At 32.4% G+C, this 16003-nt stretch overlaps 3 protein-coding genes across 5 annotated transcripts in view; 1 reads left to right on the top strand and 2 right to left on the bottom strand.

Moving 5' to 3' along the window:
• LOC104708903 (60S ribosomal protein L36-3) overlaps positions 1-1069 on the top strand; it is a 1721-nt gene extending 652 nt beyond the window's left edge. The window contains exons 2-4 of the mRNA XM_010425560.2: positions 49-141; positions 535-734; positions 863-1069. Coding sequence (XP_010423862.1) covers positions 52-141; positions 535-734; positions 863-902 — 330 coding nt within the window. The 5' untranslated portion in view covers positions 49-51 and the 3' untranslated portion in view covers positions 903-1069. The remainder of the gene's footprint in view (positions 1-48; positions 142-534; positions 735-862) is intronic.
• Positions 7034-8907, bottom strand: LOC104708902 (dof zinc finger protein DOF5.1-like). Its single transcript, XM_010425559.1, has 2 exons — positions 8776-8907; positions 7034-8468 (listed from the first exon to the last, which is right to left on the bottom strand). Exons 1-2 carry the CDS (start codon positions 8827-8829, stop codon positions 7329-7331), a joined length of 1194 nt encoding a protein of 397 aa, XP_010423861.1. The 5' UTR covers positions 8830-8907; the 3' UTR covers positions 7034-7328.
• LOC104708901 (transcription factor-like protein DPA) lies at positions 10553-13284 on the bottom strand. Of its 3 annotated transcripts, XM_010425558.2 has the most exons (11): positions 13124-13283; positions 12941-12992; positions 12597-12747; positions 12424-12485; positions 12266-12309; positions 12011-12082; positions 11778-11918; positions 11607-11675; positions 11238-11336; positions 11054-11124; positions 10553-10940 (listed from the first exon to the last, which is right to left on the bottom strand). In XM_010425558.2, the coding sequence occupies exons 3-11, from the start codon at positions 12713-12715 to the stop codon at positions 10739-10741; spliced, it is 879 nt and encodes a 292-aa protein (XP_010423860.1). In that variant the 5' UTR covers positions 12716-12747; positions 12941-12992; positions 13124-13283; the 3' UTR covers positions 10553-10738. The 3 variants fall into 3 exon arrangements, with proteins under 3 accessions (XP_010423860.1, XP_019084579.1, XP_019084580.1); XM_019229034.1 differs by lacking the exon at positions 12941-12992 and having other exon boundaries at positions 13124-13284; XM_019229035.1 differs by lacking the exon at positions 12941-12992 and having other exon boundaries at positions 13167-13283.

Genomic DNA, 16003 nt, shown 5'->3' with positions numbered 1-16003 from the left:
TTTTTTTTTTTTTTTTTTTTTTTTTTTTTGTCATTGAATTTGCAAAAGAAAATGGTGGCGACTGGCTTGTTCGTGGGGCTGAACAAAGGACACATTGTTACAAAGCGAGAGCAACCTCCTCGACCTAACAACAGAAAAGGGGTAAATGCTCCTTTTGCTTCTTAAACTCTTTTAGCTCTTTTGTACTTAGTTCCATGTTTAAGTAGAATAGGTCCAGATCATGATTTTTTAGTACAACTTAAGCTCCCTGATTTATTCATTCTATTTTGTTGAGTCTTATAGGAAAACGAAACAATTGGAATCGCTCCTTTCTTTCTACAGATTATTGAATTTGTAGAAAGGGATTAAGTTCTATTGTCTTTATCACAGTATGCTATTGTTGTGTTTTTGATTCTTTGTAGCCTTGTTCAAAATCTGATTTGCCTATGTTACCCTCTTTTCATTTTTGTATTGTTTGTTTTGCTGTAACCTATACCCATTTTACTTGTTGTTATCATTTTCTGATATGAGTATTTGTTTTTGTATTGTGAACAGAAAACAAGCAAAAGGACTCTCTTTATCAGGTCCCTCATCAGGGAAGTTGCGGGTTTTGCTCCTTATGAGAAGAGGATCACTGAGCTTTTGAAGGTCGGTAAAGACAAGAGAGCTCTCAAAGTTGCCAAGAGGAAGTTGGGAACCCACAAGAGAGCCAAGCGAAAGAGAGAGGAGATGTCTAGTGTTCTCCGCAAGATGAGGTATAATTCTATTCTCTTCTTCCATCCTTCAATCTTTTATTATGCATCTATCTAAAAGACTTTGCTCCTTCATAATTGAATGTTTTTCTATTTTGCTGATTTAAACTTGGTTTTTCGTTTTTGTGCAGGTCTGGTGGAGGTGCTGCTGCAACTGAGAAGAAGAAGTGATGCACTAGTGGACTCGCGTTGGTTCAGCGTGGTTTCTCGAATTTTTTGTTTTTAGAATTTTTGCCTAATGTTTCTTTGGATATTTTTGTAGCAAAGATGATTTAATGTTTGAAATGAAACCAATGTCCGATCCAATCAGATTTAGAAACGAACTTTCCTCGACGCCCCATGTTGTAGTCTTTCGTTATTGGGCTTACTTCAAGATTTCAAATTTTCGTTACAATGATGTTTTGCTCTATCGATGTTGATGTGCTTAAAAGTTGGAAGCGTTGGTGATCTTTTTAAGCAGTGAGCTAAGCAAAAACGGTCCACGAAGCTATTATGTTAATCTGATATATGTAATACTGATATGTGACGATTTGTTAGGCGTGTGTTTTCTTAAGGACCAAGCAACTTTTTATGGGCAGTCATCATCATCCGTCACAATCATCTCTTATATCGGCCACTATGGCCGATTTTTTTTTTTAAAAAAAATTATTTGGGTAAAAAGTTAAATATAGACTGATGTAAGTCGGGACGAAATTATTATCCTTATAACAAGAAAAAAGAAACATATGAACGTTTATGGATATGCATTGGTACACATACGTGTGTTAAATGTGGTTCTTAGTTATTGGTCAAGTTAAAAAGGATAGCAGCAACTTGAGGTGCATGGCTTGTGTTATTAAAGGAAATCAAATTGTTGTACAAATTTGAAAATGATTGGTGCTTGTACCAATCACATAGCACCAGTGTTCAAGAAAGCGGTCTAGGTGGCCGTCTAGGCGCTAAGCGCTCAGCAGACGCCTAGATGACCGCTTAAACCGCTTAAAAATATATTAATTTAATTTTAATATATATTTATGATTTTTAACTACATATATTTAATTTATTAAGTTTTATATATGTATATGTAATTATAAATGTTTAATAGTTGTTAATATAACTTAAATAAATGTATTTTTCTTACTTTTGTTTATAATTTATATTTTTTTTATTTTTCTAACATATATTTGTATATAATTTTATATATATAATGTTTTATGTTGTAAACGCCTAAACCGTCTAAAAACTGTCTAGGCTCCGATTAGGCATTTTAAGCGCTAGGCACTGGATCACCGCCCAGATACCGCCTAGCGATTTCTTAAACATTACATAGCACATATATGTAAATCCATTGTGACGTCAGATATGTGACAAATTGTACGTAAAGGTGGTGAATAACCTAAGGCCCCGCCTTGATTGTGGGCAACGATTGGGACAAGTGAACAAAAAGAAAAGAAAACTTCTTTTACCAGTAGCTGACAAAGATGATATGTGTATATCTATGAAGAAAGAAACAAAATCTACGGTTAGTTTATGATTCCTTTACATCCTAAAATTTAAGATCCATGAAACTATTGAACTCCGATAATTTGGATCTAACTGTCCACATTAATATTGGTCAACGAAAATTTAGGCTGGCTTAACAATAGGGCTTGCAGACTTTATACTTTGATATGTGGGTTGCCTTGAAACCATATTTTTGAAAGAAAATTAATTTAAATTAAATACGAAATTAATGTATTTAACTATATTTGTTACTAGTAATAGTTTATATCGATAATCATAATTAGACTCAACAAAAAAAAAATGGAGCTAATTAATTAGCGGGAGATTGTCAATGGTAATGATAAGAGTAGGCATAGGAGTTGCATAACGTTGTTAAGGAAATCGTCGACAAATTTACTTAGCCATATCAAAAAGGTCCAGAGTTGAGGGACCCCTCATTGTTTTTTTTTTGGGTTTGGCCAAAATTTATAATGAAGGGAATTATATAAATAAAATTTTGGCAAAGACTAGCTAGAGAGTGGGCACACTCTTGGTTAGAATATTTCATAGGACAACTAAATATCCAACACATGTACTATATATAGAATATAGGTCATAGTCTAGATATATTCATATAATTGAATATTTGAATCATTTCGATCCTGTATTACTACTACTAAGCAGAATGACATATAGACCGCAATTAGTTTTGAAGATTTACCAATCTTACAATAATACTATAAAATTAGAGAATTTTAAGGAAGAAAATAATATATTTCAGTGATCATATATCATTCCATTCGTACAACAATTATTCTTGCACAGACTTCGGTATATAGTTCTTCTATATAGTACCACTACCAATTGGAGTCTGAAGTCCAAGTACCACAACACTACACTGACACTATTAACGAGTAAACAAAGATCAGTCAAGCGAAGGAACTAGTCTCAGAAAAGTAAAAGCTGCGAAGTTACTGTAAAGAGAGAATGAGATTAATGATCTTCGCAGAAAACTATACATGGAGGCATCTTTTTGCATACATTTGGCTAGTGCATATAATAGAAGACTATATTATACGTACTTATATAAACGCAAACTGTATAAGTACATACGAATATAGCATACTTGTTTATACATTCATGTGTATGTTTTGTCCTTATATGTATAGATCCGGCTTGGGTTTTTGGGTCAAGAAGGTTCCATGCTCTAGACTTATAGTGACAAATAATTTTTATAGTTAAAAATATAAATGTTATATTGTTCTTATATCAAAATTACCACCAAACAACTTTAAACGTGGAAGTCTCGCATATATGTGTGTATCATCTTTTTCCACGTGACGTTAATATGAAATTTTCTTTTATCATCAACAAATATTTACTTATAAGTTATAATATCCCAATTTGGAAAAACATTGTTCAGATTCGCTGGTCCGCCTTGAAGGACTGGTTTGTACCATTTTACTACCTATGCTATGACAATTGAGTCATAGCCTATGACCGAATCTAAGACTTGGATACGAATAGAATTATTTATAATATACGAGTACACGACCATGAAGAGAAAAATGGAAATAACTCCAACCATTCGTTCTCTTGTCCTATGATTGGCCCGTACTAAGAATTTGTTGAATTTATGATCGAGACATATATATATCCTTCCTCGTGAATTTGAAGCATTACTTTGCCGATATATATATTTTTAATATCAACGGACTTGCAATTAAATAATCAAGTTGTATATATTTACTAATTTTTTTTTGGTGAAGATTCTAGATATCATGGAATGGTAAAATTTGTGGTTAAAATTCAACAGTACTAATATCACCAATTTTAAAGAAATAAAAAATAAAATAAAAATAAAAATTTGGTGATGTGGAATCAGAAGTACCGAGTTTAGTTGTCAGTCACATGTAAGGGGAAAAAAATCAGAAGTACAGAGGTTTTGGGATTTTGTAGTGAATTTGTTTTTGTTCTTTTGGGGAGGCTCGAATTCTCATGCGCGTGCATCGAGGCGCGTGTATTTTCAAGATCGAATCTCTCGGTTCTTGTGCGTGGCTCCCACCTCTCCTGACGCACCGTTACTTTTGTCGCCTAGTGGTCCGTGACGGTCACGAGCCTCTTGCTCTCTCCCTAGGCGCGTCGTTTTTCTTGCTCCTTTGTTCCGACATTGATTCGGTCGTCGTTAGATTTCAGTCTCCTTTTACTATTTGTTTATCTGAAAATTATTTTAAATAAATATCTCTCTTTCAAAATACAGTAAAATTTCTATAAATTAATAATGTTGGGACCATGACATTTTATTAATTTATAATGATATTAATTTATCTATAAATTAATAATTATTATTTTATAGTATAAATTAATAATTATTAATTTATAGGTATATTTTTAATTGTTTAATTTTTAAAAAATTATGAATTGAGACAATTTTTGCAAAATAAGATTAGAATTTTGGATGTTGTAAATTTTATGGTATTGGAATTAAATTTGAAATAATTAAAAAATATTATTGACAATGAATTACAAATATTATAGATAAATTCACTTATACACATGACATAAATATTCAAATTTATGAATAAGAATATCAATTATCGTATTTTAATAGTCTATCAAACTATCAAAATGTAAATGTTGCATATTTAGAAATTGAAAACTTTAAATATTTTAGCTGTTTTATGAAATGTTATAGAATATTTTATATTATTATAGTTTGAAGATACAAATATAACAATTATTTTATAGATATGAGGTTTAAGGGAAACATACTTTACTATATCAGCATATACATATATATATATATATATTTACATCATTATTAATTTATGATATTATTGGGACCATATTTTACATGGAGATTTCATAAAAATTATTATCTTATTATCTTATCGAATTTTGTTATTTTTTACACTGTCCCGACTTGGGACTAGCAAAATTTATTAATTTATAGTGCTTATTAATTTATAGAGTATTAATTTATAGAGGTTTTACTGTATTAGATGTTTTAGAGAAGTTTTTTTATAATATAGGATATTTTTAATTTTTTAATACAATTTGTATATTAGTTTAGTATTTTATATTATGCAGTATTATTTCTGATTGGTTGAACTTGTTAAAAATAAAAACTTCTTAATCTACATGCTTTAGTTAAAATATTTTATATTTTGAAACAGAAGGAGTATATTTTTTTGTTTGTAGTACTGTTTTTTTGTTGTTGTTGTTCATACTAGTAGTAGCTAATTACATTCTATAATGTTTTCAAATCTTCATCAACATCAAACCTAAACTCAATTCAGACAATCACCAAGATTTGTCTTCTAGTTGGTAAAGCACCATTCCTCTAAACTAACTGTTGATAACAAATAAATTCCATATTAGTTTAACACTTTGACTCATGTGGTACTCAACTAATAACAATCTTCATTATTAAAAAGTGAAAAACCAAATAATTTATCATTTGTTATCCTCGCCATATACAAGTTGTTGTTTTTTTGTCGACTCATCTTATCTCGTCGTTTTCGAAACCGATCATATGCATTATCGACGATCATGCATGCATTGCGCAAAATTAATCTATTGATATATTTGGTAGGGCGGGTTGATCTCCACTATATATGTACGCCGTATATTTAATTTATACATAAACACACTAGAAAATAAATATTATCTTTACTATGAAATATTTTATAGTTATTACGGTATTGATAGTTTGAATAAACAAAGACTGGGCAACAAGACAATACTTCTCGGGGGTCACAAAGAACGTTCCTTTGCAGAGCATAACGAAATCATTGTCCCTTGATTACTTCCAGTCTTTTGCACTTATATATCATTATATAATCACTATGCTTGATACAAGTACTATATGGTAATACCGTTGCTATATGTCATATATATATATATTTGACTCCTATTTAATTTTTTATTTACCACTAAAAAATATATTCAAGATATGTAAATCATCACATGTTTTTAAAACAGTGTTATATATGTCAATATATATTTTTGCTTGTACTAATTGTTACAAAATCGTATGTGATGATTAAGCTCATGATATGGAACAAAATAGAAAAACACTCAACAGTTGAAAATCATTTTTGTAGTAATGCGTGTTAGATTGCAGTTTTAGTTCAAAAAAACTACGCATTCGAGTATACGTAGTTAGATGTTCAAATAGTTAGCTTGTAGATAAAGTCTCAAATAGATTCTTCTTTGCTTTACATCAAAATCATAAAAAAGTCTAACTAAAGTATTCCGTAAAAGACTCTATAATTTTAAAAATGGAATAATCAGAAAACTATGCGGAATTTGGACCGATTTCATAAACTCGTAAAGATATAATTTAGAGTCTTTTTCATTTGTTTATAAGATTTTAGACTCAAAAGGTCTCCACAATACTTGGTAATGACATAGTTCATAACTTCATATACGGCTTAAAAGGAAACATAAAAATTCTTACAAGTCACCTGTACTAGAATTCCTATTAATGCGCACAACCCTATCAATATTCTTGTGATGACTAAGTTTATCGTACTGAATATGTTTTTTTGTATTATCGTGAACTACATTTGCGACCTGAAATTTACGTACACCAACTTTAACTTCCATTTTAGTTTCGATACATTTTAATTAATTAACTAAATAAATGTGTCATACTTTGTCATGGTTATACTTAATAAATATTATGTCTAAAGTCCAACAAAAAAATGCATTCTTGATATTATCCCTTCTCGTAGCTACTGATATGAATCATGTCATGGTTATATATAACTGCTGCTACAGAATTTCTTTGTTTTATGTGCTGCATTGGAGTTGATTATGTATAAAACCCCATTCAGTATTATAAATAAGTAAAATATATTATTAGAACATACTACACGCATGTATGAGATTATATCTTCATACTAAAACATGAAAAATAAAATTTGCAATAGAAAAACCCTAATTTAAACCTAAGAACACCAACCAAGATAATCCAACAAAAAAAAAAGGGACGACAAAAAACAAAAACCTAGTAGATCGATTGATGTACTAACTTCAAACCAAGTACATAAGATCATACTACACCCAATAAGAAATTAATAAGAGCATCATCATCATCACAATAGATTCCTCAGAGAGATGAGTAACTGATTATATATTACTAGTAGAAGAAGAACTGAAATTATTAGAGACGTCACTCCACGAACCAGCTGCCGTGGATGCTGCAGCAGCGCCATGAATATTCCAAAGCTGTTGTTCGTTTCCAAAAAGCTGTCTAGACAAGTTGAGTTGATTGTTACTATCTTCCATTTTCACTGAAGCTAATTGCGAGGCGGTGGCTGTAACCATAGCTGATGAAGCAGAAGACGAAGAGGAGATAAGGTTATGGAAAATGTTCTTAGGTCGGTACTGACCCGACCCGGTAACTAAACCGTAACCCGGATTTTGCTGCTCCATTTGCTGTTGATGATCAAACGGGTCTAAACCACCTAAAGGAAGTTGGTTTGTTGCTGGGAATCTCCACTGGTCAAAACCGGTCAAAAGAGCTGCCGCTCCTCCGCTTCCGCCGCTGCTTCCACCGCCTATATGGTAAGAAGGAGCTGACACGGCACCGTATTGTAAGGTGAAGTTGTCAGTGAAGTCTAGAGGAGGCATGAGCTTGAGAGGAGGCAAAGATGATCCAAGTCCAAGTATGTTGTTGTTGTTATGATCATGTCCGGGGATTAGTCCTGCGTTGTAAGAAGACAGCAACGAGCTCAGAGACGATGAAGAAGACGGTGGTCCCATCTGATTGTTAGCCATGGCTCGGTGGTGGTATTGTTCGTTGCTTGTGGTGCTGTCTTGTGACTTGCTATTACCGCTACTGCTGCTACCGCCACCTCCACCGCTGCTGTTTTTGGTTCTTTTGTTTCTACGACAACCGCCACCGACGGGAACGCTCCTTAGAGCACCGCCACGTGTCCAGTAACGACGGCATGACTTACAGAAGTGGCGAGGTTGAGTGAGACTGTAGTTGTTGAAGTAACAGAATTTGGTGTTGGTTGAGTCACATCTTGGACACTTCAAGGCAGTTTCAGGCAGTGGTATGTTGGCTAGCCTTGCCCTTTCCGCCATCGAACCTGGCCGGATTAACCCACCAGGTCCATCGGGACCACCGGCTCCACCGTTACCGTTGTTGTGGTGAAGCTGTGGAGGCGTTTGTTGTTGTTGCGGTGGGAGGGGATGGTGAGGGAGAAACTGCTGGTTGATGTTGTTTCCCGTGAATCCAACGGTGGTTGTGATTGGTTGATGCTAAAGAGAGCAAGAAATGATTCAAAAACAACGCAAAAAATTTTTAGAATTTGTGAAAAAAATTAATAAACAAGGGAAAGAAAGAATTAATTTTATGAGTATATTCAAATTCAACCACAAATATACAAAGATTAAAAGTGACAAAAGGAACAAGAATATTATTATCCTCTTTTCTTGTTTGTTTAATCTTCTCTTTATGTCATTAAAAAAGAATGATTCTTGAGTACCCTCGTAAATTATAAAACCACCAAACCCAACAAAACGCATTAAGAAAAAAAAAGAAGAAGAGACCGGATCAAGAACTTACTTGTTGTTGCCAGTTTGACGAATCAGGATAAGTAGGAAATGAAGAAAAAACCATCTTTGATCTTTCTTCTTGGATGATATTTCTTTCTTTAGTTTTTTTTTTAATGGTTTTGTTTTTGAGCAAAAAAAGGAATTAAAGCTTTTTGTTTTGGTGAAGGCTTATATGAGAGAAAAGAAGAGGAGAGGAGAGCTTAGAGAAAGATAGAGAGAGAAGGCAAAGGTAAAGGAAGAACCTTTATTCATATATATACATACCCACATATATATAGAGGAATATGTTTGAATAATATATTAATTATTTATAGATGAATAAAAAATATAAGATTTGAGTGTGTCCACAGTGTTATTGCAAGGCTCTTTTTGTTTTATATATTATATACAAATTTGCTTAGGGTTTTGGGAAGGTGGAGGAGAGAGTGAGTGTGTTCAATTGCTTAACTCATAAGTTTCTTTCTGATTCTCTCTTTCTGTCAATACTGCTACTTCTGTACTGTGTGTGCTAATTATATATATATATATATATATGTATATATTCAAAAAGTACTAAGCTTGACTGGTTGTGTTTTTCAAAAATCAAAAGTCGGTAAAACTCATAACAATTTATTAATTTAATTTTAAAAACATAAAAAGATACCACTAAGAATGATAATATATTGATGTTTGTCATGAACTTTAGAAACATTTTATTACCGTGCAAAATATCAAATACAAAATAAATGATAAACGTACGTAAGAGTTGGGTCTAGGTGAAGTTAGTATTCAAGAAAAATCTGCAATTGTTATATCTTCGTTCCTGTATAAGAAAATTAGAGCTGACACTAGCTAGTGCTTTATATATGGATTATATCAGCTAAATTTTTCATTAAGTAAAATAAATGATGTTATTTTATGTTTTGGATCCGGCACTGCAGCTAAGTTATATATGCATTTAACTGTGTTATATTACGTGTTTATACCTCAGCTTTAATTAATTAAGTAATTAAACACTTATCTTGATTAATATCACTAAATAAATTAGTGATATCGGGATGATTTTGTAGATTTCGAAATGTGTAGATTTACTGAAAAAGGATAAACAAAATGTGAAATATAAAGTCAAACATAATAACTGACGCATAATGAAAAATAAAAAGATAAAAACGTAAATCATATCAGGAAGTTAACCGTCAGCCAACAAACTTGAAAACAAATGAAACCAAGCTAGAACAGAAATATCAACGAAAATGATTGATCACAATTTCACATACTTCACGATGAATCTTAACAAGATATATAAGGTTCCCCTTCTTTCAAAATACGAATTAAACATAAAAGAGAGGTTGGACTAAATGGAACAACACTACGTAATATATTATAAAAATGATTAAAAATTGTTAGAGATGAGTAGATTAAGTACTGAGTTGGTAGACTAAAAATAATTTAAATGTATATAAAGTAAATTAATTAAAACAGTCCAACATTCTTCCGAAGTGTCCCCAACTTGTTTTGCTTTTCTTTCCCTCGAACCGCCGCGATGTCTCTTTTTTCTTTTGCATGGGAATTGGAATTTTAGATTTTTTTTGTAGTACACGCGCGTAAATTGAACAGCTAAACTAACTATAGATCGCCTAACGTTATTTCGGGAACCGGACCTAACCGGAAACTAAAATTGTTCAGTATTTTAGTTACATACAGTACAGTAAACCAGATAGCCAATCGGTTTAATTCGGCTACGTTCGGTTTAATTCAATAATCTCATATAAAAGTAAACCGACTCGGTTTCTGATATTACACGAAAGTTCCAATAAAAAGGAAAATTGGATAAACAAACATTTGTTGGCCTATGAATTTGTCATTTTACAGTCTCTCCCAGTTGAACATTAAACCAGATGTATAATTTTATAGTATACCAATTAGATCATCACTTGCTCTTCTTCTTCTTCTTCTTCTTGGAGACTTTGGGAATAGAATCTCAGTTTTCTTGGTCAGCGAGTATCAATGGATCCCGAGTTCCAGCAAACCGGGCCTGAGGTTCCAGAAGCAATGCAAGAACTGGAGGAAGAATGAGCAGAGCTGTGTTGAGATTGCTGCTGTGTAGATGAAGAAGAAGAAACTCTGTTTTGTTGTTGCTTTTGTTCTTGCATCAGTTTCAAAATGTAAGCATCGTCATGCACCGAGAAAGGTGTGCTGCTCACAACAAAGTCAAGGGGAAAGAAAAAAAGAGAAGATTTCAATTCCGGATTTAAGACATGACAAACCTGATTTTGATTTTGATTTTGAAAAGAAATGTTGTTTACTACCTATTGAAGTCGAGGTGTACAAGTTGCATATCTTCAGAAATCTCGATTTCCACTACTGCGTGAGGATTTGTCTATAGAGAGATTTTGAGATGGAGACAGATAAAGATATCGAAAACATGAAAAAGAAACTAAGGAAGACAAGAGACTAAACATGAAACTAAGGAAGACAAGGGATTCAAAGTACCTCAAGTAGAATGAATGGTAAAGTAAATCCTTCTGCTGGGCCTTGAGTCTTCACAACCATCTCCTGATTTCTCGACATAAGACTTTCAAGACTTGAGACCTGAAGACGACAGGATTTGGGACAGCATATAAACAAAACGTAGAAAGACCATTATCATTTCATTAAGACAACATCAAATGATTCAAACACGAAGTAGATATGTGGTTACTACAAAATGCTAAATTCAAAGTAAATAGATGCTTACAAATTCTAGAATACCTGCCAAATCAACAATTTTTCTCATATCTAGCAATGCGTAACAAGACTTTGAATTGTAAGCCTTGCATAAAGATTTCCATCAACATTTAAAAAAGAACGAAAGAGAATCACCTTTTCTCTCAACTCTTTAAGAAAAGCAGCCTTCTTTTGCACACTATTCATTACTTTATTCCGATCCATCTGCAATACGAGCATCCGATATCCAAAACGAATAGTAAATAAGACGATCAAGAGAGCAATAAAACAGAAGAAAATCCAAAAGGGCAAGCTTGGAAGCTGAACCTTGACTTCTTCCACATCCTTTTTGCAGGTAATAGGAAGTCCTTTCCACCGGATTTCCTTTTTATCCCTGGCGATAATATCCAAGGCCATGAACACATTGAGTGCATCATAGACTCTCCGCCTTATGTTCTTCTCATTATACTAATTGAACAATAAGAGAATGCTGTTATAACTAACTTTTGTAATTTCAATAACTCAAGACAGATAAATATCAGCTTGCCATCTCGCAATACCTCATTTTCATTCAAAGGCTTCTCAGCGTTTTGCTTGATTGTGGCAAAATCTGAAATGATCTCGTCCGCAACCTGAAATCACAAGAGCCACAGTCTCAAACATAGTTATCTACATTTTCTAACACAATGTCGCTATAGAAGAGCAAAGCTTCTTGAAGTGAATACTTAGAAGATCAATTGTAATGCATACTAAAATGAAAACTTTCAAGACCAAAACAAATCTTTAGCTAATTCAATGGAGAAAGAGAGTTTTACCTCTTTGTATGTAGTTATCTTCTTGGCTTCCAACTTCTGACAAACTGAGTAAAATCCACATGAAAGTGAAGTCGATCAAAACCACATTCAACTCACCAATACAATACTTAAAGGTGCTTTTTTTTTTTGCAGTAAAGGAAAGAGAGAAATCAACTGACCCATAACACTGAATTGACGAAGCCCACCTCCAGCAGTTCTTGATTGCCCTTTCTTCTCTGATCTTTTTACACCACAAGACAGATCCAATCAAAGACATTATATATAAGCTCAAACTCAAAAAAAAAAGAAACTTGTGGGTTGAGTATAAGTAGAAATAATAATAGAGACTGACCCAATTTCAGAATCATCATCAACAATCAACTTCCTTCTAACAGGAGTTTTCTCCAAGCTCACTGAAGGATGTTGTCTCTGCTTCTCTGGTGTCACAAACAATTCCATCTCCATACTCATAATCTACTACACAAATCCACCTTCTCCACCTTCTGCACACATTATTTTTTTTAAACAATTAATTTCATATTAGCTCTTCTTGACTCAAATCAATTGTTGACTAAAAAAACCCTAAATTTGATTTATCATCTGTGCAGCTCCAATTTCAAACCCAACAATCAGAAAAAAAAAAGCTAAAACAAAAATTATGAAATGGGAATCATCAACCAGTTCGATGAGATCTACCGTATAACCCTAGTGGTGGTACACAGAGATATAAAACCCAAAGCTAGAAAATCTGTTCAAAAGACGGAATCAGTATCGAAGACGAACCACCACACAGTGATCCTCCAATGACGGAGNAAAAAAAAAAAAAAAAAGAGAGAAGATGAGATTTGCTGCTAGGGTTTTTATTTTAGTTATGATTACTCTTATGCGAACAAGAGAAGAAACAAATCGGAGATGAAATTACTGAGCGAGAGTTCCCGCTATAAACAACAACAACAACAACAACACACACTGTTCTCCATAGCAGCCCATCTCCTCAAAAGCCATAAGCCTCAACAAAAATGCACACACACGCACTCTCTGTGTTCGAACCCAACCGCAACGGCGTCATCTTTTCGCTCTTTCGCGGGGATTTAAATGGGCCTTCATTACCCATTGGGCTTATATGCTTTAAAACCAAGACACGTATAAATAATAAAATTCTATCTGTCTGTCTCTGACGTTGATAATTGTGTATGTATTCGATCCAATTGTTATTAAAACAAAAAAACAAAATAATAATATTAAGTTCACTGAATCTTGAAAAAAATGTTTGGTACGTTTGCATTTCGGTTATTATTGACTAACATTATCGCTTATAAAGTTTTTTTTTTTTAGTTTTTCTTCTTATAAGACATGGTCCGTATCATCAACTTGTAACTATAAAAAAATAATCTTTTCCCCCAAGATGCATATAGTTCACACACGTTAGTGCTTCAACGTGTGAGATAGTTGCGTTGCATTGTAATCAAAGAAAATAGTCAGTCCTTTTTTCTTATTTATATTAGATATAAAAAAAATATTGAAATAAATAGTTATGAAGAATTTTGGAGCGATATTTTTGGATTTATCTATGTCATTTTCGTGCATTTATATGAAATGGTCGCTTAAATCTGCATGTTAACGCAATAACTGTAGTACTTTTGGGTTAAACTGTTGTTATTTGAATTGTTAATCAACTAAAAAGTTCGACAATTTTTTTAAAATGGATATATTATGAAATCTACCACCACTTGGCACTTGCCACTTGTTCTCTATCGTTGGTGGTTGAGTTTGCATTTTGTTCTCTACGAATATTTTTGTAATAGTTAAGACTTAAGACCGAGTATGTAGAAACCTTTTAATTCAGTGATTGACCAAGTCCTTTTACATTAGGTTTTGGGTTCAATTTCAAAGATTATGAATCATCACAGATCTTTTCACCAAAACATTTTTTTTTTAATATTATAGAACGTCTGACGTCTAACCGTAAATTGATTTGCATTAACTCTCAACCAATCTGAATCTAAACTCCACAAAACCAGGAGTCAAGACCACAAAAACCTATCATACCGGTCTGGAGTCTCGACTAATCTCAGTCCATCATAATGATATCTATCAATACTAATCACAACTATGTACTATCACAAGATGTTATAACAGTATATCTTCAAATTTGATTTGTTTACTTTGATGTTACTGTGTGTTGTCAGGCACACACATAGATAAACTTTTTAAATATATATAGTCATTATAGTCTTATAGACTAATAAGTAGTGTGATTTATTTAAATGTTTCTTTGCTGTTTGTTTATCTGTCGTTGTTTTTGGAGATGAAAGGTGGCAACTCCCAATATCTTTTGGGGGTCATCTTCGATGTCCTCTCAGATCTCAATTATTGAGTTTTTAAAAGTCATGTTTGATTCTTTCTACTCTTTTTGGTTTCATTATATATATTTTTTTTTTAAAAAATTTTTTTGTCAACTTCCGTTCACATCTAATATAGTATTATTCTCTAAATGTTCAAGGTGTCCCTTGAGAACCCGAACATGCGATAAACAAAATTATATTACCGTATATTATGGTTTGCATTTTTAATTAGTCCAGTAGTCTTTTGTTCTTTAACATCTGTATTCCAGTATTTCTTATTAGATGCAATGTGTCAACTATGAAAAAAAAAACGAGTTACGAATGTAGCCTGTTTTATGGGAAACTAGGAACATTATCTCAACTCTTATAATTTAAATGGGCGCAAATATAAAAATACAGTCAAAATGCAAAAAAATCGATATGTTGCCAAATTGTTCATCAACATTCAAGATGGACGATTTGAACAAATATATACACCTAGTATGTATGTAACATATGTATCAATTATCACATGTATTGCATAAGTTTACATCTGCATAACAATTAACAACACATCGATATATATATATACACTGCAAAAACCTACATATCATAGTCAATTTGTAGCATTTACTTATATAGTTTCGTATTTTGACATGTGTATAAATACATCAACACGCTACATGATACTCATAAATTGACTCAAAATGCATTCAAGAAAAATTAATTAAAGATATGTTATCCTCGTAGTTATCCTCAAACCCTTTCTTTTGATTCGGTTGTTTTTAGAATTTATAATGCACTTAGGTAGTCAACAAAGCTTGATTAATTAATTAAACTCGTAGGCCGTTGGATACTAACACTGATGATGACGCATAGTCCTATTCTAGTGGATAAAATAATTATATTATAAAAATATTAATAGTTTGTTACACTCTCACTGGGGGCACAATAATGCAATTTGTCACTAAAATTGATTTAAATAACAATTTTATAGCTCGTAATCATATCACTCAACTAATTACCAAACAATGTCTCCACTTAGACTACAACATTGGTTTTCAACAATCCCTAGCACAAACAAAGCTACCCGACGATATACATTACAAAGCATACACTTCTTCGTGATTACGATGTGATGATAAACCTTTTCTACCATACGATATTTAAAAAAGTCATACTAAAATACATTGCTAACTTAAAACTCAAATACTATACATATAAAATTCAATGACCCACAATTAAACAAGTCACATCATCATAATTATAATTGCTACCTAAATTTTATTGCAAGGTTTTCAAATTATTTATTTTAAATTATAAATTGGCGATGCGGTTTTGATTATTACAAATTGTTTATGTTGATAAGCACATGTAACACCACGATAAGCACGCATAAAAATTGAAAGAGAGAAGAGGAGAAAATAAAAAAAGA

Source organism: Camelina sativa, chromosome 8 (assembly GCF_000633955.1).
Source record: "Camelina sativa cultivar DH55 chromosome 8, Cs, whole genome shotgun sequence".
NCBI classification, from domain to species: Eukaryota; Viridiplantae; Streptophyta; class Magnoliopsida; order Brassicales; family Brassicaceae; genus Camelina; species Camelina sativa.
Note: the sequence above shows the minus strand (reverse complement) of the source record. Positions and strands in the feature narration are given on the sequence as shown.

What these genes read in the sequence shown, in the direction of transcription:
- LOC104708902 (XM_010425559.1), bottom strand. Translation starts at nt 8,829, where the DNA reads ATGGTTTTTTCTTCATTTCCTACTTATCCTGATTCGTCAAACTGGCAA. An exon ending in CGTCAAACTGGCAACAACAA is followed by an intron (nt 8,469 to 8,775) that starts GTAAGTTCTTGA and finishes TGCTCTCTTTAG; the next exon opens with CATCAACCAATCACAACCAC.
- LOC104708901 (XM_019229034.1), bottom strand. Translation starts at nt 12,715, where the DNA reads ATGAGTATGGAGATGGAATTGTTTGTGACACCAGAGAAGCAGAGACAA. An exon ending in AGCCTTTGAATGAAAATGAG is followed by an intron (nt 11,919 to 12,010) that starts GTATTGCGAGAT and finishes TTGTTCAATTAG; the next exon opens with TATAATGAGAAGAACATAAG. An exon ending in GTACACCTCGACTTCAATAG is followed by an intron (nt 10,941 to 11,053) that starts GTAGTAAACAAC and finishes TGTTGTGAGCAG; the next exon opens with CACACCTTTCTCGGTGCATG.